The 26,983-nt window shown below is 38.9% G+C and overlaps 2 protein-coding genes across 2 annotated transcripts in view; both read right to left on the reverse strand.

Annotated features, from left to right (window-relative positions):
* Positions 1–2,721: 2,721 nt before the first annotated feature.
* On the reverse strand, positions 2,722–12,864 carry kcmf1 (potassium channel modulatory factor 1). The gene is made up of 7 exons (XM_008423753.3): positions 12,663–12,864; positions 10,481–10,648; positions 10,219–10,358; positions 7,621–7,722; positions 7,302–7,485; positions 5,456–5,750; positions 2,722–4,314 (listed from the first exon to the last, which is right to left on the reverse strand). Exons 1-7 carry the CDS (start codon positions 12,676–12,678, stop codon positions 4,050–4,052), a joined length of 1,170 nt encoding a protein of 389 aa, XP_008421975.1. The 5' UTR covers positions 12,679–12,864; the 3' UTR covers positions 2,722–4,049.
* A 1,276-nt stretch (positions 12,865–14,140) lies between these two features.
* itga1 (integrin, alpha 1) overlaps positions 14,141–26,983 on the reverse strand; it is a 47,159-nt gene continuing 34,316 nt past the window's right edge. The window contains exons 12-30 of the mRNA XM_008423751.3: positions 26,178–26,323; positions 25,363–25,506; positions 25,019–25,270; positions 24,658–24,788; positions 23,380–23,552; positions 23,117–23,271; positions 20,922–21,032; positions 19,088–19,164; positions 18,653–18,782; positions 18,483–18,560; positions 18,313–18,389; positions 18,114–18,203; positions 17,616–17,718; positions 17,404–17,520; positions 17,250–17,321; positions 17,064–17,168; positions 16,880–16,975; positions 16,653–16,769; positions 14,141–15,752 (exon numbers count right to left, since the gene is read on the reverse strand). Coding sequence (XP_008421973.2) covers positions 15,696–15,752; positions 16,653–16,769; positions 16,880–16,975; positions 17,064–17,168; positions 17,250–17,321; positions 17,404–17,520; positions 17,616–17,718; positions 18,114–18,203; positions 18,313–18,389; positions 18,483–18,560; positions 18,653–18,782; positions 19,088–19,164; positions 20,922–21,032; positions 23,117–23,271; positions 23,380–23,552; positions 24,658–24,788; positions 25,019–25,270; positions 25,363–25,506; positions 26,178–26,323 — 2,231 coding nt within the window. The 3' untranslated portion in view covers positions 14,141–15,695. The remainder of the gene's footprint in view (positions 15,753–16,652; positions 16,770–16,879; positions 16,976–17,063; positions 17,169–17,249; positions 17,322–17,403; positions 17,521–17,615; positions 17,719–18,113; positions 18,204–18,312; positions 18,390–18,482; positions 18,561–18,652; positions 18,783–19,087; positions 19,165–20,921; positions 21,033–23,116; positions 23,272–23,379; positions 23,553–24,657; positions 24,789–25,018; positions 25,271–25,362; positions 25,507–26,177; positions 26,324–26,983) is intronic.

Raw genomic sequence — 26,983 nt, forward strand, 5'->3', positions numbered from 1 at the left:
ATCAAGCACACCCATTTTCAAGTCATTTTCCTTCCCACCTAAGCCCCATGTTAGTGTTGGTTTGACTGTAGTTTCAAATAAAAAAAAAATATTTTATGTTTTTTAAGGGGCTGCACAGTGGCTCAGTTGGTAGAGCTGTTGCCTTGCAGCAAGAAGGTTGGCTGGTTTTCTTGGACAGACCTGGCTTTTGAGCACAGTCCAAAATTTCCAATGGGAATCAAGGAACGCTTTGAACGTTAGCTTGCTTTGTCATCCGTTTTGAGTTGTGTTTGGTATCAGTATCCTGCCAGAACAACCAACTGTGTCAGACCTTCAGCTTCCTAGCTGCTGATTGGTGCATGTGTCATTATTCCATCCACGTTGTGCAAACTGCCACTTGCAGTGAAGCAAAAAAGAAATATGGAGCAAACCTCCAAGCGGGTGCACAGTGGGAGAAGGCCCATATTGGCTTACCGGTGAGGATCGGTCACGCGCAGGCTTTTAATGGGTGCAGCAAAACTGTTGGTGAAGCATAGCATAAAGGAAGTCAAGAGAAACCTCTACAGAATCGTTCAAATCACAACGTTAAGCATTAAAGTCCAGAAAATCCCTTTTAGAAGTCACCTGGTAACAACATGGTTCCTATGAGCCTCTTTTCTCGATTTTGTGCTTTATTCAAATATTTTTGGGTCAAATCCATTACTCATATATTTACCTGAACATTTTTCACCATTTCAGGTGGTGTTTTGCATTACTGACCCTGCAGCTCCACCTAAATCCCGCACACTGACGAACCACAGTCTCCTCTCAAGCTGAAACTCAATCTGTGTTGTTTTTTGGTGCTGGGCTCCTACGAAGTGCCAGCTGCCCCAAGTTATCATGAAAGTTATCCAGCAGACACCATTTGTTTCTAACAATAACTATAGAGGAGTGACACGGACAGTTGGTTCACAGGCCCTCACACAAGGACAAAACGGCTACTGGATCCTGTAGTTTCATGCAGGCGTCCCTTTGGTTTAAGATTGTTTAGTTTGGGCCAAATGAATTCAGAGGTCCAATAATTTTTTTCGGCAATATTTTAAAACTTGTCCGGCTTCGGTTTGTATATATGCATTTTCAGTACTTTTTGAACATCTTTCAACAAAATTTGAAGATAAGAGAACACAAACAAAACCAATTTGGGAAAATTTTGACATTTTGAGTCATTAGAGATTGATGTACTTTGCATTCTGGAATGAATACTAATTTCTGAGGACTTGGAAATGCACATTTCTTGAGGAAACAAAAACAGCCCTAAGCAGTTAGGGACTGCTTAGTTCTTATATAAACTAAGATTAATATAGCTATAATACATCTATTACATCTATTTACTAATTTACCAAGAACTAAATGCTTTTAAGGGAATTTAGAAAAGCTCCCTTGTAGATGGGTTGACGTTCAAGATGAACCAAAATGACGGTGACAGTTTGTGAAAGACGAGGAAAAATTGTCAAAAATGTTTTGATCGTATTTGGAAAAGTTGGTATTTGGCCAAGCTAGGACATTTTTGCACTCAACGTGTGCAAACATTTCGCACAGAGAAGTATCCATGGCATCTCTGCTGCCTAAAAGCGTGCAATGAGCTTTTGCCAGAATCATGCAGGTGCATCTCAGCACAATATTGGCAAAAAGCTTTTAGTAACTCCGCTCAAGTGTCGATTCATCAAGCACAGTCGTGTGCTTTTAAGTGTTTGTCTTGGTGATTGTAGTGTTCATTTAATTACAGAAATAAAATACTAAATAAAATGTGATTACAACAGGATTTCAACAGAGAAATGTAAATCCTTGGGAATAATCCTGGCTTGAGTTGTATTGCCAGGTGTTGATGACACCAAGAAGGACGGTGAGCAACAAAATGTAATTGCTACAGAGCAGGGCTGCTTTTTTGGAGCGTTGAATGCAAGCATGTTAATGGAAAATTGAGTGGAAGGAAAGCCAGAGAGAAAAATGTGAACAACAAAGAGAACTTGTATGTAAATGTCTCGAGACATTTGTTGTGAATTGGCGACAAATAAAGAAAATGATTTAAATTCAAGGGCCACAACAAACGGATGTGTAACCAAAATGGGCAACAAACCACTAAAAATGTTTTTATGACCTGAACTACAGATGACGTCAGAATCACCTTACCCAAGGAGAAAAACAGAAGGGCTGTGGTCAAAAGTTTTACTTTTCAGAGTAAGTAAAATTTTGCATTTGGTTTCGACGTCAACTCTGGAGGAAGCGGAGACGAAGAATCAAAGTTCTTTAAGATCCTGTGTGAAGTTTCCACAATCAGCAAAGATTCGACAAGCCACTTCAGCTGCTGGTGTCGGTCCGCTGCGTTTTATCATGTTCAAAATAAAAATAAAAAGCCATCTACCCATTTCAATTGTTGCATTTTACATCTCTGCACTCCACTTTTTCTTTTCAATTACTGAAATAAATGTTTTCAATTCTATCCAAGTCTAAATTATAAATTAACGTATATAACTATGTAAAGCCTAAAAGGCACAAGCTGTGCTTTACCATACCGTTACCAAAAAATAAAAATAAATAAAAAAAGATCTTTTAATCTTTGAGCGACAAGCATTTGAAATGCATAGCTATTCATTTTCAAAATAGTGGTATCTGAAAAGCTAATAAGCCCATCCCTCAAGTTCAGGAATTTTACCAAATTACTTTTAACGAAACGAATATGAAAAAAGACAATGTGCAAAAGAATGGAGGTTTTCACTTCCATCAAAAGATGTGTGCCATATTTATTGTAATCTAAATTTACATAAAAAAAAAAGTCTGCCCATGTCATAGAATCATTATGAAAGTTAACGCAAAAAAAAAAGAAATTAATGTACATTTCTTTACATAGAGGGTAAAAGTAGAGGCATGAAGGTGGCATGATCCGTGTCAAGGCTCAAACAAATCATAAAAACAGGTATAAATAAATAGAAAGTGCTAGCTTTAACCCGAAAAAAAAAAAAAAAAAAAAAAGTTGAGTTACGGAGGAGGGAGGAAAAAAAAAGAAAAGAAATGAAGCTCCAGCGAAAGTCAAACAAGCCTTTGAAAGCATGTGGTGTGACACGAGCAGAGCGGAGGAGCACCGGATCAAGTCGTCCATTAATTAAAACCTCTACTGTGCTTTAAAATCTTCAAACTAAAGATTAACATCTAGAGAGGCAAGGCTCCTTTCTTACATTCTTGGCTTTCGCATCTGTAGCCGTAATACAGAAAAGTCCAACTGGATTCTCAAATCGCGGCATTTTCTTCAGATCCCAGTTGTTTCTCTTCATTCCGAAATACTCGATGAAAAAAAACAAACAAAAAAAACCTAACAAGACAGTCAAGAAACTGATGTCTGCAAGTGAGTAGGTTTGCTACTTAAGCTATATTTGATGTAACCGTTTGCAAGAGTCGAAAGCTTTGGGATACCTTTAAAGAAAACCAAAAAAGTACAAAATTTTGATGACGGGGGGGGGGGGTCATCAAAGGTCATGCACGCTGCAAATAACTGCATGCGGTAAAGTTATGGTAACCCATCCAAGCACTTTTTATTTATTAATGATCATTAAACACACACAGCAGCTTCATCGGAGGGGACTTGTGTTCTCATGACTTCTGAATGTGGAGTATTTATATGGAGGGCCCTTCACATGGCACAGGAAGCAAAGCTGCCTGCAGAACTTACCTGATAAAGAAAAGAAGTGGATTGATTATCAACTTTATATATATTTTATATATATATATTTATATTCATATAAATCTCTTCTCTTGCTTCCTTCCCCATATGAACATTTTATTCCAATTGATCTCTTTTAGTTTTGTTTACAATGTAACAAGTTACGGTGACGGGCCTTAAGTTACAATCACCAAAAACAAACTGAGGAGATAGAAGGGAGAGAAGAGGAGAGAGAGAAAGAGACAGGGAGATGGAGAGAGAGAGAGAGAGAGAGAGAGAAAAGGAGGAGGGCGGGCCGGGGAGGACCGCCCGTGTCTGCTGCCCCATTCACTGACAGTTGCAGCACAGAGGACACAGTCTGCTTGATGCTCGGACATCAAAGAGGAGGCGGCGGAGGCTCCCTCCCCGAAGAGCTGCTCTCTCGGAGCTGGAGGTTCTCCAGCGCCACGTCTAAAGGCATGATGTCCACGCAGCCCATGGCTCCGAAGTCGGCGAAGTCTCGGCGCTCGTCCTCGTCGGAGGAGGAGCTCTCCTCGTGCATCAGCGTCGACAGCAGCAGCTCCTGGACGAACAAGCTGCGGTCGGCTCGCTCTCCTTCTAGGAACTGGCGCTCCGCTTCGGACATCTTGGGTTCATTCAAACTGGAAGAAAGAAAAAAAAACCAAGATGGAGGTTTTTAAGTTATTTAGGACTGAAACGATTAATCTGATTTAGTAATCAAATAATTATTAACTGAAGTAGATTCTGAAGCTTGCCATTTGTTAAAAGAACACACTCGGCAACAATTATGCCGAAACAGTACAAAAAATATGTAAATATAGCCAAGTGGTTCAAATTCTATCAATGAACAGATCAGCTCTACATTGGGTTGATGAAAAGTCAAGCAGAAAGAGCCGAGCTTTTCACATCTTAATGCTAGAAGTATTTTTTTAGTGGTAGATGGATCCTTTGCCACAAATCATCAACACTAAAGGAGCGTCGTGTTATTAGATTTTAGGTACAAAATGATGTCTTTTTCTTATTTATAAAACATTTATTTGCATTTTTACACATTTCTAATGCTGTATAAAAGCTTAAGTGATTAAATGCAAAAATCTGCAGAAAGTGACAATTTCTTCAGATTTATAATCATTGGAATAATCAACAGAATATTGATGGCTACAATAAGTGGTAGCTTCAGCCCTAAAGTTATTAAATCAGCACGCGTGTTAATTTACTACGAGGCTGAGATGTTTTATAAAAAAAAAAAAAGTTACTTTATGCATGACATTTGATCATGTGAAAGATATAGATTAATCCCCGACTATTTGAGATCACACGTCTTCTTCTCTCTCTGGTTAATAAGATGTCTAAACATCTCTGAATCTATGTACAGGGAAGGTTCAGCCTAAACTCCAGAGCCATACAAAAACATTCAAAACCCACAAACTTTTTCACATTTTCATCCATTATTAAACAATTTGTAACGTGGCAGAAGATGCTCTGCCAGATGAGACCAAAACTGAACTTTTAGGCCTACGCCACTTTCCCAGTGATACATGGCAGCATCATGCTGTGGGCATTGGGCATTATTATCAGTTGCTGGAAAGATGTATGGAGCTAAATACTGTACAAGCTGAAAATGGAGGGTTAGGTCCAAACAAATTGATGTTGGAGTCCACACTAAAGTCCAACTGAGAATCATATACTCTGTTTTGGTCACGTAAAATCACAACAAAACACACAACAGTTCAACGGCTACGTGCACCACTGGGTCACGTGTGACGGACTGGCCCCACTCACCGTGCTAATAGAAACTGGGAGCTTTGGGAGGAGGAAGCGGGATTGCCATCACCCACGGCGCTGGTGTTGGCGGTGGACGAGTTAGGCGGGGGGATAGAGTTGCCCGTGTTGCCGGGATTGTTGCCACGACGAGTTGCGTGGCGGCCCGCCTCTACCTGCTGCCGGGCTGCCTGCGCCTGCTGCCGCTCCAGCTGCAGCTGCATCTGGAGCTGCTGCAGCTGGGAGGCCGAGGGGCCCGACGAGTTTATCTGGCCCCCAGCAGCCCGCCGCACGCCGGACAGCTGAGACAACAACTCTGCAGGAGACACAAGGCAACTTTTGGTTTGTTCCTTTAAAGAGTTCATTTTTGGATGAGTTTGTTAAAGTGGTGTTCAGATAATACACGGCAAAAAACACAAAATCCAGCAGCTGAGTGTTTTTGAATTGGTTTCTAGTGCAAATTTCTTGGCTTTGTCTTATTTTAAGTGTACAAACTGTCAAGTAACTTTTCAAAAAGAAACAGGAGCTTGTTTTAAGCCAGTCATTTCTTAATATCGATAAAAACACACAGGTTATAAGAGAAATAAATTGCTAATGAATCACGCTTTTCCCATGTTGTAAGTTAAAATGTCTTGCTCCACTAGCAGGTTAATTCACATTTAACTAGTAATTTTTCAACAATACTAAGGAATCTCTATCTTAAACCAAGCTGCTATATCTTGCTGAAAAGTTACCTGTAAGCTTGTATACTTTTAATAAGACAAAACTAAGATATTTGCACTAGAAACTAAACCAACATTTCTTGGTAAGATTTTTTTATTTTTTGCAGTGTAGGTGTTTACATTTAGTGCGACTTTTTTAAAACCAAGTTCTTTATTTGCTAAATGACGTAAAAAGGAACCAGAAATCATTTAGGTCCAAAAAGGCAGCTTACTCAGAAATTATTCAGTTTTATTTCAATTAAATAAAATTTTCTTGCACTTATGAGATAGCCAAGCGGAATCTATAGAAAATATAAAAAAGTTAAACAGTTGGAGTTTTTTCAACATATTTCTGCATCAGAAAGGTGATTCCCAAAGAGCTACGAGATGAAAATATGATAAATAATCTCAATGGTGAGGAATCTCATCATTCTTTAAGTCCTAATGAAAGTTTGCAATTTGGTCAACAAATAGGAGCCATCTTAATATCAGGTGTAAGGATCACAGTATGAGCTGGTTTCATTCGAAGTTGCTTGAAGTGGCCAAACAAAGGAAAGATATTGCCTGGGTTCTTTTTGCTGTGCAGGAGCAAATATTGTGAATCACAGAGATTATTACAGAGAAATAATCCACTTTTTCAGCAGCAATCCACATTTAGAAGTCATTCTATCATTTTTAATGTGGCAACTCTGTGGTATCGATACGATCACACCTCAGGTGGACAGTAATTTATCCTACAGAGGGTCTCCTGCACATACCTGATGTCAAAATGTCACATCTCATTTAGAGCTGCCAACCCTCTAAAACAAATTTAGTATAAATAATAATAAAAAAAACACTTTTCTAATAATTTATAGCAGATGTTTCTGAAGTGATCATCCGTTTTGAAAAAACGTGTGTATGGCTGTATACTCTGAAAATACCACCAACTTTTAACATTGAACGCTTGAAGCAACCCTGATTTTTGTATTTTGCATTTAAACCTATGTTTGTTTGAAATCGTCCTACTTTAAGTTTTGTCAAACTTTGCTAACCTTTGTTACTGTAGAATATAAACTATCACTGCAGAGCCCTATTTAATGTACATATGCGTGTTTTTAAGACCAACTTTTCTGCTCGTCAGGGGCGCCAACACAAGACAAAGCACTGCCTATGAGGAGGCTCACCTGCGATTGGGTCCATTGTCTCTCTGTTACTGGGGGTGTAAGTGGAGCTCTGTGATGAGGAGGATGAGAGCCCCCCTGTGGAGCCGCTAGTAAAGTGCATATTTGTCCGTCGAGCTCTGGGGCCGCCGATTCCTCGCCCTGGGTGGAACATCCTGCGTACGTGCCGAACGCTACTGGACTCGTCGTAAACGGGGGGGGGCCGTTAAGGTGAAACCTTGACAGTGTACGACGTAAACGTGAATCACTTTAAATCAGTGTAACGAACAAGCCAAAAGACAGCAATTTCCCCCAGGGAGAACAAAAAGAAAAAAAAGGATATTAAATCTCTTGGCGCTCTGTGCTCAAGGGTGAGGTGAGCCGTAAAGTCGTCCGTCACGTGGTTCGGATCGCCTCCCGGCAAGGCAGCACAGATTGGACAGATCTGAAGAGAGAGCAAGTGGACGGGCTTTGTTAGAGACATCGTAGGACTTTGGATGGAACAGCGCAAGCAGCTCTGCATGCTAAATTTCAATTATTGAACAAAAGTGACGTCATCCAGGCCCAAAAATGAAACAAAGATCAAATTAGATCATTGCAGGCAGTTTTTCCATCCGACGACAAACAGAACATCTGAGTGCCCACTTTAAGCTGATGGGCCCAGTAAACTTTCATCTTTAAATATCAACAACCTAACAATTGATGCAACAATAGTATGTAAAAGCATGCTTGTCTGAGAATACAGATTTCAAGTAACTATGTTAAAAAAAAGGATTATCTGGTAATGTGTGTGTCCATAAATAGGAGGTAGCAAAACGATATTTCTTTAAAACACAAAAAAGAATTTTTGCAGACTCTCTTAATTGTGTGTTTTTACTTTGGAACTAAACTGTACTGAACTTTCGTCTCCACCAAAGCCACTCGTTATGTGAATTTCCACTTTGGGCTTCCTAAACCAAGACTATTACATAGATAACTCCCACCAGTTTTAACTCAGATGATGTTTGCAGTAATCCCCAAGACTTTCAATAATTGAAGCCTGGCAGATGTGCATCTCAGGGAGACAAACCACTCCTGCAGCAGCAGCTGCAGCGACAGCGTGTCTGCTCCCTCTAAACTTAAAAATAAATGACTATTTGAGGAGTTGTGACTAATTTAATCTGCACCACACCACATAAACACACAAAAAATATTTCAACCAATTCAAATCTCTTTAAAGAAAAAGATGCAAGGGGTGTTTTTATGCAGGATTTGTGTAGACGCCAAAAGCTGAACTTTATGTATTTCCACGAGGAGTGGCAGATTTAATCACGTATTTAAGCTCGAACTCGATGACTGTCGTGTTTCCAAACAACAACAGAGAACTATTTTTTTTTGAGTAATACATGCTTCCAGTAGATATGAATCACAAAGAAGGGAAGCTAGATGACTAAAACCAAATGGTGGTGAATATTTAACTAGTAAGAAAAGCTTGGGCCCATCCAAGAGGTTTCACCTCCCTGTCTGGGTAGATTTCAACATTTTGGGAATATGTCTTGTTTAAAACTACTCCAGAAAACAACACTGGTTCCTGAGAAGCTTCCTGTAGTGGAAACGCCTTTTTGTTAGCGCGAATAGGAAGCTGGACAAAAAATGTGTGCAAAGAGTCATGGTACATTTCCAGCTCCCACATTGAAACTTTGACAGAGTAACATTTCAGGCACACTATGCCTCCAAAGAGCAACAAGTGTTACACACAGAAACATCTTTAAAAGGACTGATACATCAGACTACATGAGACATCAGATGTTCTACATACATAACCTGGATATGTCCAAATAGCTCTCCATATATTGTCCCATTCCTTTAAAACTGAATGTCTGCAGTGTTTCTAAAACCAGTAGCTAACTGATCAGTCAGATCTCAGACATTATAAATAGTTCATATGTAACAAACACAGTCCATCATAAAGACAATAAAGTCTGTGGGGCAGGGGAGAAGTGTTGATGTGGGTCTTTAACTGATCCACTCTCTTTTCTCACTAATTTGCAATAAAAAAAAAAACTCCTTGTTTAAGTATCATCTCTGTCTCTCTCCACACTAGATGATTAATTCATTCAAATAACCAAATGACATATTTATGGAATAAGACTGTCAGGACAAGTTTAAGAAGGCATAATTTATCATTAATTACTTGCCACTGTTTTTTATGAGCTGTTCTCAACAAAATAAACCGTGTCATCATGACACCCAGCCCCCCAGGCACTTTGGTGCGGTTTTGACTGGTTCCATACTTTGTAATATTTCCAGCGTCTCTCTCACTTTCAGAGAGAGAAAGACGGCGTAAAATAAAAGGGAGTAGCCTGAAATCATTTCTATTTTACATGCATCCACATGACCGAATCAAAACCCAAGTTTTCTCAGCGTTGGTGGCTCATGCGGAATGCAAAAAAGTGTAAAGCGTCAGGCGTCGTTATAAACGTCGTTTGTGTAAGGTCATTTGCAGCCACCTTGAAGTATAAAATACTAAAACCTGCAGTAAATGTACGGCAAATAATTCAACAGGTTTCCGATACTCTTGTGTTCCTTTCCCCTACTAATGCAAACCAGGAAAGTATTGAAATCAGATAACTTTTCCACAATGAGTAGGGAACGTCGCTATGCTGAAAAATACCAGGTGGAAGAAATGAACTGAAATATTTGCAAAACACATTTGATGTAAAGAAAAAAATAAATGAAACTGAAACTCTTAAGACTCTTAAGAGAAGTTGAAGGACTATTAAAAAAAAGAAAAGATGATTCAAATAAAAAGTCTGTCTCATTGAAAAAGAAAATCAGAAAGCGACACAGCTGTAGATGTCTCAAAGACATTTCAGCCGGTTGAATAACGTCCGGCACGACGGCGGCAGCGTTGATGCTCAACCTGTTGGGCGAAAGAAAAAAAACCCCACAGGACACTCACCACCTCTGTGGACGTCTCCGAATGCTCTGAGGTGACATGCTCCTGTAAGGACGTCTCCGTGAAGCCCATCTTACCACAATAAGGACATGTGAACGACTGAGGTTGTTCCACCGAAAAGGTGTCTCCTCCGTAATACAAATCTGCAAAAAAAAAAAAAAAGAAACATTAATAAAAACATCTGTTAGTGACAGCCAGAGGAATAAAGATATCAAATCTGCACGGACTCGATAGGATGCTGAAGTTTCCCTCGCTAGGGGCTTACCATAGTCTACTCTGGTTAATATACACTGCATGGGGTGCTCTGTGGTGTGTCGTGTTGTGGTGGCCCCGCTCTCGTAGCATGATGCACACAGGTCGTAGTCGTAGCAAATTAGACACTTAAACCTCCGTCCTCTAAAGTTGCCCTTTAAACATGCATCGCAGCTCACACCTGAAAAAGGAAAAACACAGAGAGGAGTTCAGGAGAGGATGGGCTACTCACTGCTGTCAAAAGGTATCGGAGCTTTCAAAGTTTATCGTACGTTTTAAGTCCATTTACTGAAACACTGGTCAGTAAAAGTGCTCAGGTCAATGCACTTCCAGTCAGCTGGCTGAAAGGAGGCCGTTTCTCGTCCTAAATAGAAAACTAATTTGGGTGTTTGAACAGAATCGCTGCAAGGTTTAGAAAATTTAACGTCAAATTACTTTTACTTTCCTTAAGCAAGTTGTGAGTTAACTTTAACTTAAGTTAGACACAACTGTCGAATTAAATGTGCGTGCTTCTGTTCTGGAATGTGTAGCCAGTACTTTTGATCCTACATGATGCAACTTTAGCTTCATTTTACAGCACAGAGTTACTGATAAAGGGTTCTAGCCGAATAATGCTTTTTCAACTTGTAGTTGAAAAAGTTCCGTTTTTCAACTACAAGTTCGTGGAGAACCTGTAAAAGTTTCCCAAGCTTGTAATGTTGCTACGGCCTAAAGAAAAACACAAATCAGAACTACACATCACAGAAAGCAATAATACCACCAAGTTATTTCTCAAAAACATCATTATCTATAAGTAATTTAAGGCCCAGTACGGAAAATATGGAGAAAGTTAGAACTTTTTTTCTAAGTCTAAAACAAAGAGCTTCAAGAATATTGAAGATATTGCAAGACACTGTTGGAAATATGCTTAGTCCATATAATTCTTCAGGCATGACGGTCTTAAAAATACAAATGACTAAGGATAACTGAAAGACTGACTATTGGACCAGGTGGTCTGACTGTTAATATTCTATTTTCCCAGAATAATAAGTTATTTAAAAATAAGCACTTAAAAACTGCTCTTTATGTTGCTAATCCATCTTTTGCTTGACTAGGCATTAATCAAAATAACTTACTGTTACAAAAAAAATCTAACAGTTGTAATTTTTGTAGTGTTAAAACTTGTTACACTTTCTGTTTCTACATAAAATACAATGAGAACAACTGATTCTACTGAGGCATTACACACACATTTCATTGGAGAGTCAGAAAATGCCTTATTTGGCCAACGTGTGATGTAAACAACTATTAAGTGTATTTCCTGTGACTGGTGAAATGTTTCAAAAAGACTGAAAATGATTTAAAAAAGGGGATCTTACTTTTGTTTGCACTGACCCAATCAAACATAATTCCACTATCAGGTTTACTTGGAGAATAAATGATAAGTTTGGTAGTTAAATAGCATTGCGACACCACACCTTTTCAGATCAGCATGCAAGATTCGTACAGACCAGAAAAAAATATGCTCATAATAAAGAGTTTGTTCACTGTAAGACAACTGTGATCAAAGCTTTAGGAGGAACATATTTGTATGCTCGTCGACTAAACTCTACAACTTTAAAAGGTGACTCATTAGTGATTCCACAGAAAAGAAAAACTCCGGTAACTCCAGACAAAAACACTGTAACTTATATCTGAATAGACTGGTTTATGATCAGAGGCCTCTGAGTTTCTGTCTTTTAGTGACAGTGCACTTACATACAACATTAACATGGTAGTTTCGGGTCTTGTGAACACGTAGGATAAATACTATAACAGTTTTTAACTCGTGTGTTGGTATAAAACTGACTAACGAGAGTGTAAGTACTGTGAAGTCCTAACCAAACCAAAGGCTTCTGATATAGATTAGCCTACTCGCTAGCCCGGCTAATATAAGGTAATGTAGCACCTAGCCGCGGCTAGCTGCTAACTGCTGCTGTCTCATTGCGAACAGGTTGAGCGAGGTTACAACAGATACTTTTACATGACAGGCACATGACCACCAGCGCTGCTGACAGCAAATATAAAAAGTCAAGGGACAAGCTTGGAAGCCCGCCAAGAAAAGCGCAACTACCCCTCCTAACACGAAAAAGCCCATAGCGAAGCTAGTCATGGAGCTAGCCGATCAGGTAAAGTAGTCCCCATCCCGGGCGCTGAGGATCCGTTTATAAACTCACCCTCATGTCGGGACATCCTACAAACAGCGACACAGCCCCTCCTCGGGCTCCCCAGCGCGTTCAGCGAGGAACGATACAGTTTTTGTGACTCTTAGCTGGTAAATCACTCCAACCTCGTCTCTTTTCCGAGCAAGATGGATCCCCAGCAGCTTACAGTTTGTTCTGCTTCCCGTCCCAGAGTGTCACTTTATGGCCGAATGTTGCGAAGGGTGGACACCAGGGGGAGCTCTTTGATACTTGCGCAATAGGAATCACTTAGCCCCGGGCTTTGACTTGCAGAATCATACTTTAACAAATGCAGCGCAGAAGCTTGTTTTGTTATTTAAAAAACGTTTCTTTCACCATTTCCATCAATAAAAAACGAAAATTAAGCAGAAACTGTGGAACTACAGTGTAGTCAGATAACCGCTTTAACAGAAAGTATGGTTTAGAAATTCGCATAGCAATTTTCTGGAATACCAAAACACAAAAATATATGAAGAAGCTCATATTTGTTTCTATTAAGTATTAATAAGATTCAGATCAATACATTTAAACATAATGGAAAATCTATTTCAGTAATGCAATTGGAAAGTTTGCATAATGGCTCAACAGAAAGAAGCATGGAACGTCATAGGTTGTCCTGACTTTGAACTTGATAAATCGGTAAAGCTGCATTTGATCAATATTTTATTTATTCTTTACCCATCTTCTGGTGTCAAAACCAACACCAAAAAGATCATATGACTCAAAGTCACACAGGAACAACTTGGATCCCATGCTATTTTAACTCTTCCTCCAGACCCTACTTTGACCCCACTTTTTTCTTTCACCACACTTTACAATAATATGCTCAGATACAGACCGTTGTCAACAGCTGGCTTCTTTAGCAAGAACCTTTTAACTTCAGCTGGAAAACTGTCAACTCATCAAACCTACAAATGACTGAGAAGGACATAGGATGCTGATAGCATAACATTTCAAAAATATCTTTGATTTTTTTAATGTAATATTCTTTCTTGGAAACTGAATTTTAGATTTACAAATCTGTAACTCCTATCCAAAATAACAGAAATAAACACTTGAAATAGATCACTCTGTATATATACTGAATTAATAAAATAAGTTACCTTTTGATCCTGCTTTTATCTAAGATGTGACTGAATTGTTCCGTTTTGTCATTACTTTGTAAAACCTAATGTTTAGTCAACATCAGTTATACAATTTAGTGCTCAGGATTATCAACCATATGTTGATAATTAACATAGAAAAAACAACATATTTCCAGTTTCCATCTATGTAAAACATGACAAAGCAGCAAATTCTGCAATAATGAGTAAATAACCGATTTAATTTTTGTTCGGATTTTGATGTGTTCATCAATGAATTATCAGAATTCGCATTTAACAACTTATGTTGTTCTCTAACACACTTTTTTTTTAAAGATAGATATCACAAGTAAACTTCCAGAAGAATTAAGGACTATTGTTCAAAATATGTTGAATAAAAAAAAAACTTTATTTAGTAGATATTTTTCAGACGATTTCTGTGCTAATGACGACATACATACACTCTGACAAACCAGTGCATTACAATGAAGACTTCACAGCAGTACAGAAAGCTGGTCATGAGCTCACAACTTTCACTTTGTGCCTTTCGCTCCACCCTGTTGCATAAACCAGACGTGACCATACATTCTGCATAACATACAATTTACCTGTGCTTCATGTGTCTACTGCGGAGGGTGAGAGCCGCTGAGTATAAAAATATTCAAAAGCTATCTTTTCTTCCCCTTAACATTATTCTTTACAGCTAACCAGGGGTGGAGGGGTGGGGGTAGAAAAAGGGTGAACAACCTGACTGAACAAAGTATTATGTACCCCACTGTGAAGTGAGTGAGCCACAGTGTGCTAATACATGCAGGTGAGAAGGAGCTTTGAAAATAATAATTAAAAAAATGGTTCATAGGCAAACATTTCTTCCAAATTTAGAAAATATCCATTCTGCAATAAAAACGACGAAGAATTAAGTTTGAAATACAATTTTCCATCAAATAAGCCAGACAGCTTGATAAAAAAACATGAACCTCTATCTGTTTAAGCAGATGATATCAAATTTATTTTGTATCAAAATATAACCTTATTTACATATGTGCATAGAATCTAAAGCCAGATAGCTTTTTTTTTTATGTGTCCAAAGCAAACGTGACCTTTTATCATTCTTTTAGCACCTGAGCAAAATCTCCTCTCACACAAAACATTAAATAAAATGCAAAATAATTCTGTACATTTTACAGCTTTACATCCATTACTTCTTCTATTTACAGTACACTCAGAGATTTGAATTAGGGAAGGCTCTTCTGGTGATAATTACACTTAATTACTGGAGCTAACTGGAAAATAAAAGATGTGCCATGATATTTAGCTACACTGACATAACAAAATGCTATAGGAATGCTTAAAAAATACAGTGTCTCATAAAATTCATCAAGCAAACATGTTTGAAAATGGGACTCAGAGCTTATGTGAAAATAAATTTAATATAGACTCATTTTTTTCTTTTTCATCTTTTGGTGTTTTCACCATTTTCCTTTTTGGTGAATTAGGTAACTTTGGATTTTTTATGGGGAAAAACCTGAGTACTTTTTTCACTAAAGCTTTAGTGAAGCCATCAGAGATTAGAATCAACCTGTAGCAACAACAACTAAAAAAACAAAAAAACAAATAAATGATGCTACTTTATCAACAACGTGGTAAAAAAACAACAAAAAAACATAAGTGAAATCAGAAAGCAAATGCGTCACATTTACAGTGATTTACAGTCAGTGTCTTTGGCTCCTCTGTGGTTCCCACTAGGAGCCCCAAATATCACAACCAGCTGCTTCAAGCAGCACTGAGAAGAGCTTGAGAGATTTTTCCATCACTATGTGACACATGACAATGTAGGAAATAGTGACGATGACTAATTTTTTTTTCCTGATAGCCCATATGCCACCGCTCTGAGGTGTCTTTGGGTTCTCTAAAAGCGCAGCTTCGCTGAGGTATTCCGAACGCCTCAATCAGACATCTCTTCCTTTGAATAGTCCATGGTTTTTCTCTTAAAGAAGCCAAGCTGCAGAAACAGAGGACTTGGTTACACAAGGACTGATTTACAGAATAATATAATAAATATTCAAATGCCCTTTTAACACCGAGACATAACCATTTCTTTTTCCTCACCGTCTGACATTTAATTCTTTTAACTTCTCCTGGTTTAGGTTAGTTCGAATGAGCAAAAAACGCTAAATCTAAATGCCAGAATAATGACAGTTGCTATAGTTGATTATCTTCCTTAAATTCAGAAATGTGCATACACCAAGATTACTGTGAATTTAAGCAATTTAGGAGAACCAAGAAGATGATGTTGTGGTTTGGATAAATGGAGGTGTACCTCGATGTATTCTAAGGCACACCTCAAACACACTGCCTCCTTATGTGACATATTGAGGAAATCAAGTCATCAAACAGAGACATTTATCCAAAAATCCATCTACAACTGGAAGTCCATGACAATGTTCTAGCAACTTTCATTAAGGTGGATTTTGGTGCAAAATGCGCATATGAATCCAAGAGCAAATTGAAAAGATCCTGTGCAGATAATTACTATTGATCAAAAAGAGAACATTATTACCCACAGTAGAGCTTATAGTTTTGAGAATTTTGGACTTAATGTCATTTTTTACTCGAATCGAGAAAGGAGCAGAGTTCACCTTGATTTTTATTTTTTGCACTCCATATTTTTTTAAGTTTGTTTGCTACCAGAAAATGCAGCTAAGCAGAGATGCTCGTTTTGTGAGCAGAGTTGAAAAGCGCATGCAGTTATTTTTTTCCCCGTGTTTTAATTGTCTATGCTTAATCAATTTGCTTAGAGGGCAAGACTATTCAAGACTTTTTTTTTTCTCAACTGAAAATGTGCAACAAACTGTTCAGGAGATTAGACAATCAACATGACATATGAGGCATGAAATATTACCTTCCAGAAAATGAAAATAATAAGCGCCAAGATCAACAATCCTGCCAAGGTACTGAGGAGGATGATGATCCAAAGAGGGATTCCTTCAATTGTTCCCTTTGAAATCAGGATCGTCACCTGGCAAACACAAGCAAACATGAGCTCAGCACTTGCATACATCCTTACAAACAGGTGCATCAAGCAACTGACATGACAATTTCAAGAGTATAATCCCGAACACGACTTACATTTCTAGTTTTTGCATTGCTGCCCAGTTCAAACAGATGATTCTGTTTGAACGTCAACGAGGCATTCACCATCATCTTTAAACTGGTGAACTCACCCTGTAAGAAAAAGCACCTTTTCATGTTTTTCTCACCGAGAAAAACTAACATACTGCAGGTCAGAAAATGTACCAACATCTGATCTTACCACAGTGAACGTTGGCTTCCACGCTTTGAAGGTAACGTTGACCTGACTCTTATTGGTTTCAGGGATGGAGCAGGTGAATGAGTCACATTGTGTTTGTCCACATTCCTGCAAAGAACATCACATCCACCAGTCAGAAAAGAACAGCAGCACCTCAGCAGCCACTGAAGCTAACATCTGACCACTGACCAGTAGGAAGGGAGTGAGAGTTTCCTTTTTTGGATTGTTGTGTTTAGGGGCAGGGGGTTCTTTACATTTTACCTGCAGAGCAGTGAGAAGCAGACATGAGAATCTTTTTTTTTTTTTTGCAATTTAGATATATTGTGTCTGTGTATGTACATACCCCAGTACTGTAGACAATGCGTGTTGGGAACAGCAACACGTTGAATAGAGGAGACCGATAAGGGTATATCACTTTAAGGTCAAGAGGTGGAGTGAGGGTATTACCAGCCTTTTCCATCTGAAAGATAAAAAGGTGGATGAGTCGACTGCATATTTCAAATAAAACATAAAAGTATGTAAAAAAAAAAGTTGTATCTTATTTGCAAGTGTTACCGTGTAGCTGATGTTGACCTCCTCTGTCATCCTTCCAAAGTCACTGTCTTTCACAGAGGATTGTTCACCATCTTCAATTGTTATGTAATTTTGTGAATGACTCCTAAAGGATTGCATATTTAAAAATTAATACAATATGTAACGAGATATTAAACCTGCTAAACCACATTTTGGCCACTTGGGGGCAGCAAACAACATTAACCTAACCTTGTCTTTTTATCGTTTCTTGATTTTGAACAATAGATTTACATGCTCCCTTTTTGTGAATTTTTTTGACAGCAGTAATAACTCTGACAAATGGCGTACAAAGTAACGACGAATGTAGGATACACAGTTTCTGATATTTTAGATATATTAACTTATTCTGACAATATTTAACAAATTATTTCACTACCAAAACATGCACAGAAACTTAGCAAATATCTTTGCTTTATGGAACTCCCTGCTAAACTTCATGATTACGTTAATTCATCTGCACAGATTTCCACTGCTACTTACACACTGAATATGACTCCAGCTTCATATTTCACTGGGATGAAGATTTCTTTATTGTTGTCATGTAGGGTATTTGGATTCTCTTCACTGTCACTGTAAGAAACATTTTTTGTCAATCTTTTCACACAAGTAGTCACTTTAACAATCCATGTTCCAATCAATAATGTGCAGCAAAAAAATAAATAATAAATGACAGGCTCACCTTATAGTTGTCACGTTGATGTAAATGTTCTCACGTATGTGAGATGAGTCCGTCTCAAATCTCACTTTAAAACTTTCCTGTTGATGAGAGATCACACGTTGAAATGTAATAACATAAGTAAAGTGAAAAGCAAAGCGAGTGTAGTGTCTAAAGCTAAACCTAAATCTTACCTTAGCTTTACTTCCCAGGAAGGGATATCCAACAGCGCACTCCACCTTCGTGTTATCCGGAGTGCACTCTTTCTCTGGCTGAAAATGCAAAATATGACATAATTAAACATCGTTTTTCTTCGACATTCTTCCATTAAAAAAAAAAAAAAAAAAGAAAGCAGAAATCTTACCTCGACTTTAACGTAGTTGATGTTTGGTGTGAAGTTGAGAATAACCTTGGTGTTGTAGGCGTTGTCTCTTTTGTTGCTGATGTCAATCTTCACGTCAAGCTTGTCTTTTGAGTTGACTTGAATCAGCATGCTGCAGAAACACACACCACACACACACACAAAAAAAGTCAGTACGACTGACTGTCATGTTCTAGTTGTCCCACAGGGGGGCAGTCACGGTCTGGTTCACTTCTAAATAAAACTACATGACTCCAAACATCAGAAGGCAGCTGTTGATGTCTCTTACACATTTCACCCTTCTAATCACTTTAAATGTTTGTTTGTTTTTTACATAAAAAAAAATTATAGTTTCATGTTCCCTTCTTACAATGTGCAAGGATGGTGGGAAACTTTTTTTTATTTTAATCCTAATGAATTAAAATAAAAATATAATACCTTTTCTCACTCGGCTCTGCCGTGAGGGAGAGGTCAGTGATGCACTTTAATTGATCTCCGCAGTCGACTAAGGGAATCTAAAAGATAGAAATGACATTTAATTATCAGAATGGTCTAGTCAAAGTAGAGGGTTAAATCCACAGTACAGAATAAAACTGGACTCCAAAACCAAATTGAAAGCACACATTTCAAGTGAACGGTGCTTATTTATTGGCCAAAACATTTGCAACCAGAGAAACAAGATGGATTCAGAGCAAATTTTCTCTGCTTCTCAAAGGCTGTTTTAGTTTTTGCTGCGAACATCGGCCCAACACAATAATAAGCAAAAACGCATCTTTTTATGTTTTTTTTTTTTCCTTTCTGTGTCTTCTCAATAACAATAACAGGAAAACTCTGAAAAGTGACCCCTTTCCTTGAGTTACAGTAACACAGTGCATTGCTGCATTCAGGCATCTGACGCCGATGGAGGTCAGGCCTTTAACTCACAGACAGGAGATTTGGCACTGATGCATTTGTTGACACAAATACAGACTCTAATAATGTAGACATGAAGTGGACATCTTCTGTGATACTTCTCGCCTTTGTCGGGAAACATTGCTCACTGTTACTGATAATCTGCAAACCTTCTTTTTAGGGCAAATACTGTATGCATGTGGGAGTGTGGGAAGATTTCCTCTGCCATTAAAACCGACAGAGGAAACCTTGTGGGAAACACTGAAGGATGGCAGTCAGCTGTTGCAGATAAGAATCTACTGCAGCCTGTTCAGATCCACAAGACATTTTTACTCATGGTTTATTTGTGCCGACAGACAGACAATGTTTGATTTAGATGAGGCTTACATCATTCTGTCTGTGATTCTTACAAGGGTGAGAAAAAAAACAAACTGCTCTTTAGCAGGAAGTGAATCACTGGAAGTCTGGTTACTTGCGCGCCAACACTGAGCCCACAAGCAGCAAAATGAGTAAGAAACAGATTAGATGTCTTTGGAAAGTTTCTTTGCAAAGGGGAAAAGGCCCAAAGAAGAGACAGGAGAATGGATTTATCCCGGACCGGTGGGTGAGTCCCACATTACAAACCTGCTCTGCGTAACATGCGGTGACTGGCTGCTAAAGAGGCAATGAAACTTCAAGCTGCTTTGCCACGTAGAGACCAAGCAGGCTGTGGATATAAGCAACACAGCTCGGGTGTCGTTGTCTCCCATCACTCCCTGATGGGACCGTCTCGTTGCAGAGAAACAAGCTCAGGGCTCCCATTAGTCATTATCGTGGGTTAAAATTTTTACGAAAGTAAAATGTTCGTTTTTGTGGCGTTTCTGTTATTTTGAAGGGATATATAAACATTACCATAGCGACCACAGTCAGAGCATTTGGGCAGTGGTCGAGAGGAGAACAGCGAGTAAAATTTCATAAATACTTGGAACAAGCAGTTAGGGTTCAGTGGGATATTATGTTTTATGTGGTCAAAGGAAGTTTGATCGGTTTTTTATCCCCCTTAATAAATGAAATGATCATTTATTTGAAAACTACATTTTGTACTGATTTTCGTTTTACATCTTTGACAGATATCAAAAATATTTTGATCTGTGCAACAAAAAAACAGCAAAAACAGAAAAAGAAAATTTTTAAGATCCCAAATACATTTCATAGCACTGTATAACGAAAGGAAAGAAAATATGCTGTTTTATGTATGCAATTATGTCCTGTTTGAACAAAATTGCGAACATGAAGGCAGTTTAATATGCAAACAAAACGCATTTTAAGGCTGTTTGAAATCTTCTGCCTCATGGTTTTTGGTATCTGAATTAGTGAAATAGACAGTTGAGAGAGTTCTTACTGTCTTAGAGATAGATGTGGGTAGGGTTGCATCCAGGACAGGGCCTTTGTTCTCATCAGTAAGTCCAAATTCTAATGTAACGTTGATCGGGTCTTTGAAGTCCAGCCGGGCCTGAGGCAGAGAGAATACATGGAAAAAAAATTAAAAAAAGATTGAGAAAAGGAGGAGAAAGTAAGCAAACAAAAGAAACACTGAGCTAACTTCCCCACCATCACTCTACAGACGACGGATTGATTAATGGATTCATTTCAAAGCTGCAGAATCTTTACCAAATCTGACGTGTAGCTGACTCACCACAACCTGATTCTTGCGGTGATGTGGTGACACTAATGACAACGTTTAATCTACAACTCGCAACCTTTCAGCCCCATAGCACTTATAATTCAACATCACACCTAGAACTGTGTATTGATTGTACAGATGCAAAAAAAAAAAAAAAAAGGTTCAGAACCGACACTGCAGTGTCACTGGGGATGCAAATGCAAATCTCTCAAGAAACCTTCCAACAACTTGTGTGATATGTGGGACAAAGCTTTACGAGTGTTTTGAGAACAAGCATCGAACCGGGCCTACGTTAGCAAACCGTTTCAACTTAGTGTACAGAGAAAACTTCACGGGTACACCACCCAGTCCTTTACTCTAAACAAAAACACCAAACTGATCTCTGAGCAAAGGTCCAACAATCAGAATCCGTCCTCAGGGAACCATGAATGTCCACACAGATTTATGCACCAGTCCGTGTAGCAGATGTTGAGATGATGTTTTTACTTGTTAAGCTTCGGGGGGGGATATGGTTTCCATGGTGAGAGGATGTTAACAAAAGACAAAAAGCTACAAAATAATGTTGACTTTTTTTTTTGTACAAAACACATTGAAAAGTGATCTTTTGCAGTTTGTAAAAGAAAAACTGAGACTCAAGAGTTTATATACTGCATTTGATCTGTGATAGAATTGGTGATGTGGGTCTAAAACTCAAGCCTTGTTAAAGTATTCACACCCTTCATATTTCAGTGTTTTGAAAGGTATGAAAGTAATGGAATCTAAGCACCCATCACATTTTTCATATTTTTATCTATAAAGTAATTTGAAAACCATTCATTATTTTTGTCCACTAGGGAACCCCAAACATGGACTCGATCTATGCATTAGCTGGCAGCTAGACGGCAACAAGGGCAATAAATGGCCATAGTTTTGGTCTGTCACATTAAAACCCTGACAATACTACAATAAAAATCGATGAAGATACACACAAAATCTGAGAATATAAAACATCTATGTGTGAGCCATCTTGTTAACACAAACCTTTCAGTGCACAGATTTTATTCATGGTTGCTAACGACGTGAATGTCCAATAAACTGGCCCACGGATCATTGTTTGTTTGCACCGAGATAGATTCCTTTCGGTTCATAGCATACCATTTTTTTTTTACCGCTATGTCAAAATCTGCAGTTTCACTCTGCAGGAATAGCCAAGGGAAGAACAGATGCAGTGTTCATGTCCGAGACTAATTTAAAAAGCTCTGCCCTGGAATATGTGGGGAATTTCTGCACAGACTGGCACAGTAGGAATAGAGCAGATATTCATCATCTGCACACACACAGCAGGAGCAGCTGCTTCCACTGATTAGTTCCTCTTTCTGTTGCTTAAGGACAGCTAATCAGTGACTTCTTATGTTGCAGTGAAGGACTGGGAAAAAAGGAAAATAAGGAAAAAAGGAACAAAACACTGGAAATTCCTGTACACGCTGAAGTGCTAACATTAAAAACCATTTGCTGCAGCGAGAAACGAGCGATATAATTGATCAAAAAAGGCCTTCAACTGGAATGCTGTCTCCAGCAAACACATGCAGTAATTCATCTCCTTATAAATGTATTCACTTATTCGGGTTGTTTAAGACCTCGATACGTGTTAAGATCTTGTAGCATCACTCTGAAGAGATCAGAAGAAGTCAGCTTTATGCTTCAGCCATGCTCCTCCTACTCGCCAAGGGACCCCTCATCAGTTCATTTTATCCTCTCTACAACTAACAGCCTTCCTCATCACTTAAACGTAGCAAAAACCCTGAAATTAAAGCTGCAAAATGGACTGTAGGTAAATCTAGGAGAACATTAGAGTTAGCAATGAATAAAAGCGAAGTCTGACGATTGTTGTGTGCAAATCAACAACTGCACACTGTAAAAGTCAGAGTACTTACCGACATGATGAATCTTTCCTTCTTGCATATTATTTGTCCGTTGCTGATGGAGAATGTCTTTGTCACCCTACGATCACTTTTGTCCAAGTCCTGATCAATAAACGAAGCTCTGGCTTTGGCACGTGGAAGATCCAGAGTTATGTTATAGCGCATTTCTAAGGAACACAACAACAACAACAGAGAAAAAAAAGTTCAGTGAGTGGCAGAAGCACCGACATTATGCGCTGTGAAGCGAGAGAAGCACAAAGTACTCAACAGCTCACCCGTGGAGCTCGCATCTCTCTTCTCAGACTTGACCCGATATTGAAAACACACTGTGGTGTTCACACAAACAGATTTATGCCCCCTGTGTTCACACTGGTACTGAGAGTGCTGCAGGTTGATTTTAGCGGGTTCCAACGTCATGCTGGAAGTTAGCTCAGCAACATCTCTTGACCTTTTGAAATGAAAAGAGATACAGTTCAAAGACTTCCATGTGACAAACCAACACAAAGTCGTGAATACTCGAGAAGTGGACGGAACATTTTACGTGCTTTTCATAAATGTTAAATAAAAATAAAAAAAGAGTTCAGTCTGATATCTCTATATGAAGATGCAGTGCAACTGCTCGGTACTTGTGCAACCTAGAGATATCTGAGATTTATTTTTATAAACACTATCAAATCTGACGGAGAACTATTTTTCTAAGAACAATAGGCAACATAAATCAGTCTTGGGATATGCAAAGGCAGCAGAGGAATTCCTTAGCAGATTTGCAGGTGAATAAAAATCTGTTGCATATTTTGTTAGTTTTTTTATACTACATTTTTTAATAGATTTTTTTTCAGGCTAAAACTACAATAAAAAAGCAGTGAGCTTTTTAATTGTGTAGGAGTCATTACTGACGTCAACAATCTGGAGAACACCACATATGTCTCTATACAAATGCAAATATATATGTTCTTGGTTCTTTTCCATTTATCTTTCTGATCTTTTGTCCCATTCTCCCAGCAAACACCAAGGGACATAAAGAGACGTCAAAAGCACACAGAGATGTAATTTAAATGTAATGGTTTTGCTTCAGTAGTGAATTAAATTTGGTTGAATGTTAGCTGCATTTTGCTAAACAGTTTCATGAAAACATGATCATGGGTTCAGAGAAAATTTGTCCATGCTGCCAAATCCTATTTAGGCTCTAAGCCACATGGGAAATGGAGTTCTCACATAGCTTTGTTGACCTCTTACCAGGACACGCTGTGGGAGAAGATCTGCATGGGAAGCTAGATCGTAATGTGGGCGGATTCAACATACTGGTGACCAGCAGTGAAATACTGTATGTGGGAGAGGGGTTTTAACACAGAGATCATTAAGGAAGCCATTTGTCTTCAGCTTGCAAGTCCAACGGGACAAACACAGCTGTAAAAGCGCAGAATAAGACGATGCAAAGTGGACTTCTAAAATGATGCCTTTGGGAAGCGAGGGCCTTTGCTGCTTATGACTGAAATGGAATGTGTAGAAAAAAGGCTGAAAATTAATATGTGAGAATGAGTGAGTGCTCTCACCAGAACAGGGAAGCTCCTCCCAGACCTCCTATGGTGACGTCAATGATGCCGTCTCCATTTAGGTCCATGATTCCGTGTATGGACTGACCAAAGAACTTCACCTTTTCTCCATCCCCGCCTGCTGGGATGTGCTGCAGAGAAGGTAAAAAAAAAAAAGAAGCAAAGTTCAATAACGTGATCATTCAAGGAGGCCTTTTTTTTTTTGTCAAAGATAAATTAGAAAAGCTTTCACTCATCTCAAGACATCTTTGACAAACTGATTTTTTTTCTTCCCGTCTCTCTTAATTTAAGGAAACAAAAACACATTGCAGTTGTTTTTATCGTTTACGATATTGCTGCATTTGGTCTTTGTGATTCTCACCTGAACTAGTCTCAGGTAATGGTTGCTTTTGTGCCCATGGTAGATGTAGACGGCTCCTCTGTGGTCATTCTCGAAAGGCGCACCGATCACCACGTCGTTGAACCCGTCAAGGTTGAGATCCGACACGGCGGCTATGGCTGTACCAAACCGAGCCCCGCATGGCTCGTTTTTCATGGCGCAGCCGTCCGAGTTAACTGTACAACAGGACTGGTTCATCGGGCTCAAATCAAACTTGTGCACAAACTTGCCCCTCTGGAAATAAAGAACGACAGATGATCCTCTCAAGACTCCATCTTTCAGCTGCAAAATGTCCAACGAGTGGCAATATTTTCAGTGTCATGTACCTCATTGAGTTTGTAGACGTAGACTTTACCCTGCTCATCTCTTTCTGGACCCATGTACATCGGAGCTCCAACTAAAAGGATGTCTGTGTAGGAATCGTTGTTGACGTCAACAGTCTGCAGGACGCTGCCGAAGTAGGAGCCGATCTGCAGAAAGATGCAGGAAACCATCCACTCATCAGGATTTGTTTGATTGCACCACAAACTTGTTCTATTTTTGACCTCTTAGGTTAAATATAATTCAACATAAAATTTGCTTTAAGACACAAACAGCAAAAACTAGCGATTTACAAAGACCACACTAAAAGAGTACTTTGGTGGCACTGTGAGGAAACAGCATTATGTGGACACCACATAATAATGTGATGTTGAAGCAACATCTTAAGACATCAACCATGAAGCTAACGCCTCAGCACAGGCAGGGTTTTCAAATCGATAATGATGAAGTATGCAAACAAATTTGTTGTCTTATTTCTAGTTTGCCAAAATTCCCCCCGTATGCTCCAGATTGGAGAAGTGCCAAACATTCTTCTATCATCGAGGTACTCACATATGCCGATGATCACTTATTGTATTTGATTATTACATCCTCTCCAAGAATGTAATGACCTTTTTTAAAACCTCTCATTTCCCCATGTAACTGAATAACACATAACACATTTCATCACACATAATTTACTCTGAAATTGCAGTCTTTTATACACATATCTAAATATAGCTTTCTTCTGAACCTGGAAGGATCTGCTGAAATATTTAAGCAAATATTTTTGCACTCCCATTCCTACTGCATTTACAGAGATGAACTGATGAACACTGACCTGCTCCCCACGCAGTATCTGCACAGTTTCAACCTTGCTGTCCTTTGTCAGCCGGTAGATAACTACCCGACCCGTGTGGTTGTATCGCGGTGCCCCAGTGATGTATAGTACACCTTGAGGGGTGGATGCAGACTGGACGTCATACCCTGCAAAAAGAACAAAGTTGAAGTTGCAAAAAAATTACATTATTACTGAAGTATCAACACACACCGCCTCCCCGGGTTTTTTGTGATATTTATAAACGCCTCTATGAGTCGCCGTTTATGTCAGCTTGTGTAGAGGAAACCATAAAGCACCAGTGGAAACTGGCAAGCGCAGACCCCTCCTCGGAATGGAACATAGCATCTCTGCAAGCTGCAGCCTGGCCTTCGGGAGAAATCATGTGCCATCACTTGGGTTTACAGACCGGACCAAGCAGTGCTCCATCTAATGACATGTTGATTAAATAATTTCATGTTAAGAGGCTGTAGTTGGTTTGAAAGCCGTAGAAGGCAAGAAGGCAGGAGGCAGAAAGGAGAGTCTGTATGCTTTATTTTATTGGGAGGGGAAAAAAGAGGAGCATCAGCTGTCAGAGTCAAGTTGCATGTTTTTCTCCTCTATTTGGCAATAACTCAAAATTGACTCTGCAGCTGGAGTGTTTAATTTAATACATTGGAATTTTTATTTTATTTTATCAGCTAAAGTTGTTTTCAGCATCATTCAGAGAGATTAACAAAGGGACTAAGGGACAAAGTGCAAATGTCTCAAAGCTAAAAGTAAAGACAAAGTCATCTGCTATTTCTGTTTTCTTTTATTGATTTTTGGAT

Source organism: Poecilia reticulata, chromosome 12, assembly GCF_904066995.2.
Source record: "Poecilia reticulata chromosome 12, P_reticulata-male-v2, whole genome shotgun sequence".
In the NCBI taxonomy this organism is placed as follows: domain Eukaryota; kingdom Metazoa; phylum Chordata; class Actinopteri; order Cyprinodontiformes; family Poeciliidae; genus Poecilia; species Poecilia reticulata.

What these genes read in the sequence shown, in the direction of transcription:
- kcmf1 (XM_008423753.3), bottom strand. An exon ending in ATTAACCAGAGTAGACTATG is followed by an intron (nt 10,359 to 10,480) that starts GTAAGCCCCTAG and finishes TTTTTTTTGCAG; the next exon opens with ATTTGTATTACGGAGGAGAC. An exon ending in GACAATGGACCCAATCGCAG is followed by an intron (nt 5,751 to 7,301) that starts GTGAGCCTCCTC and finishes TGTCTCCTGCAG; the next exon opens with AGTTGTTGTCTCAGCTGTCC.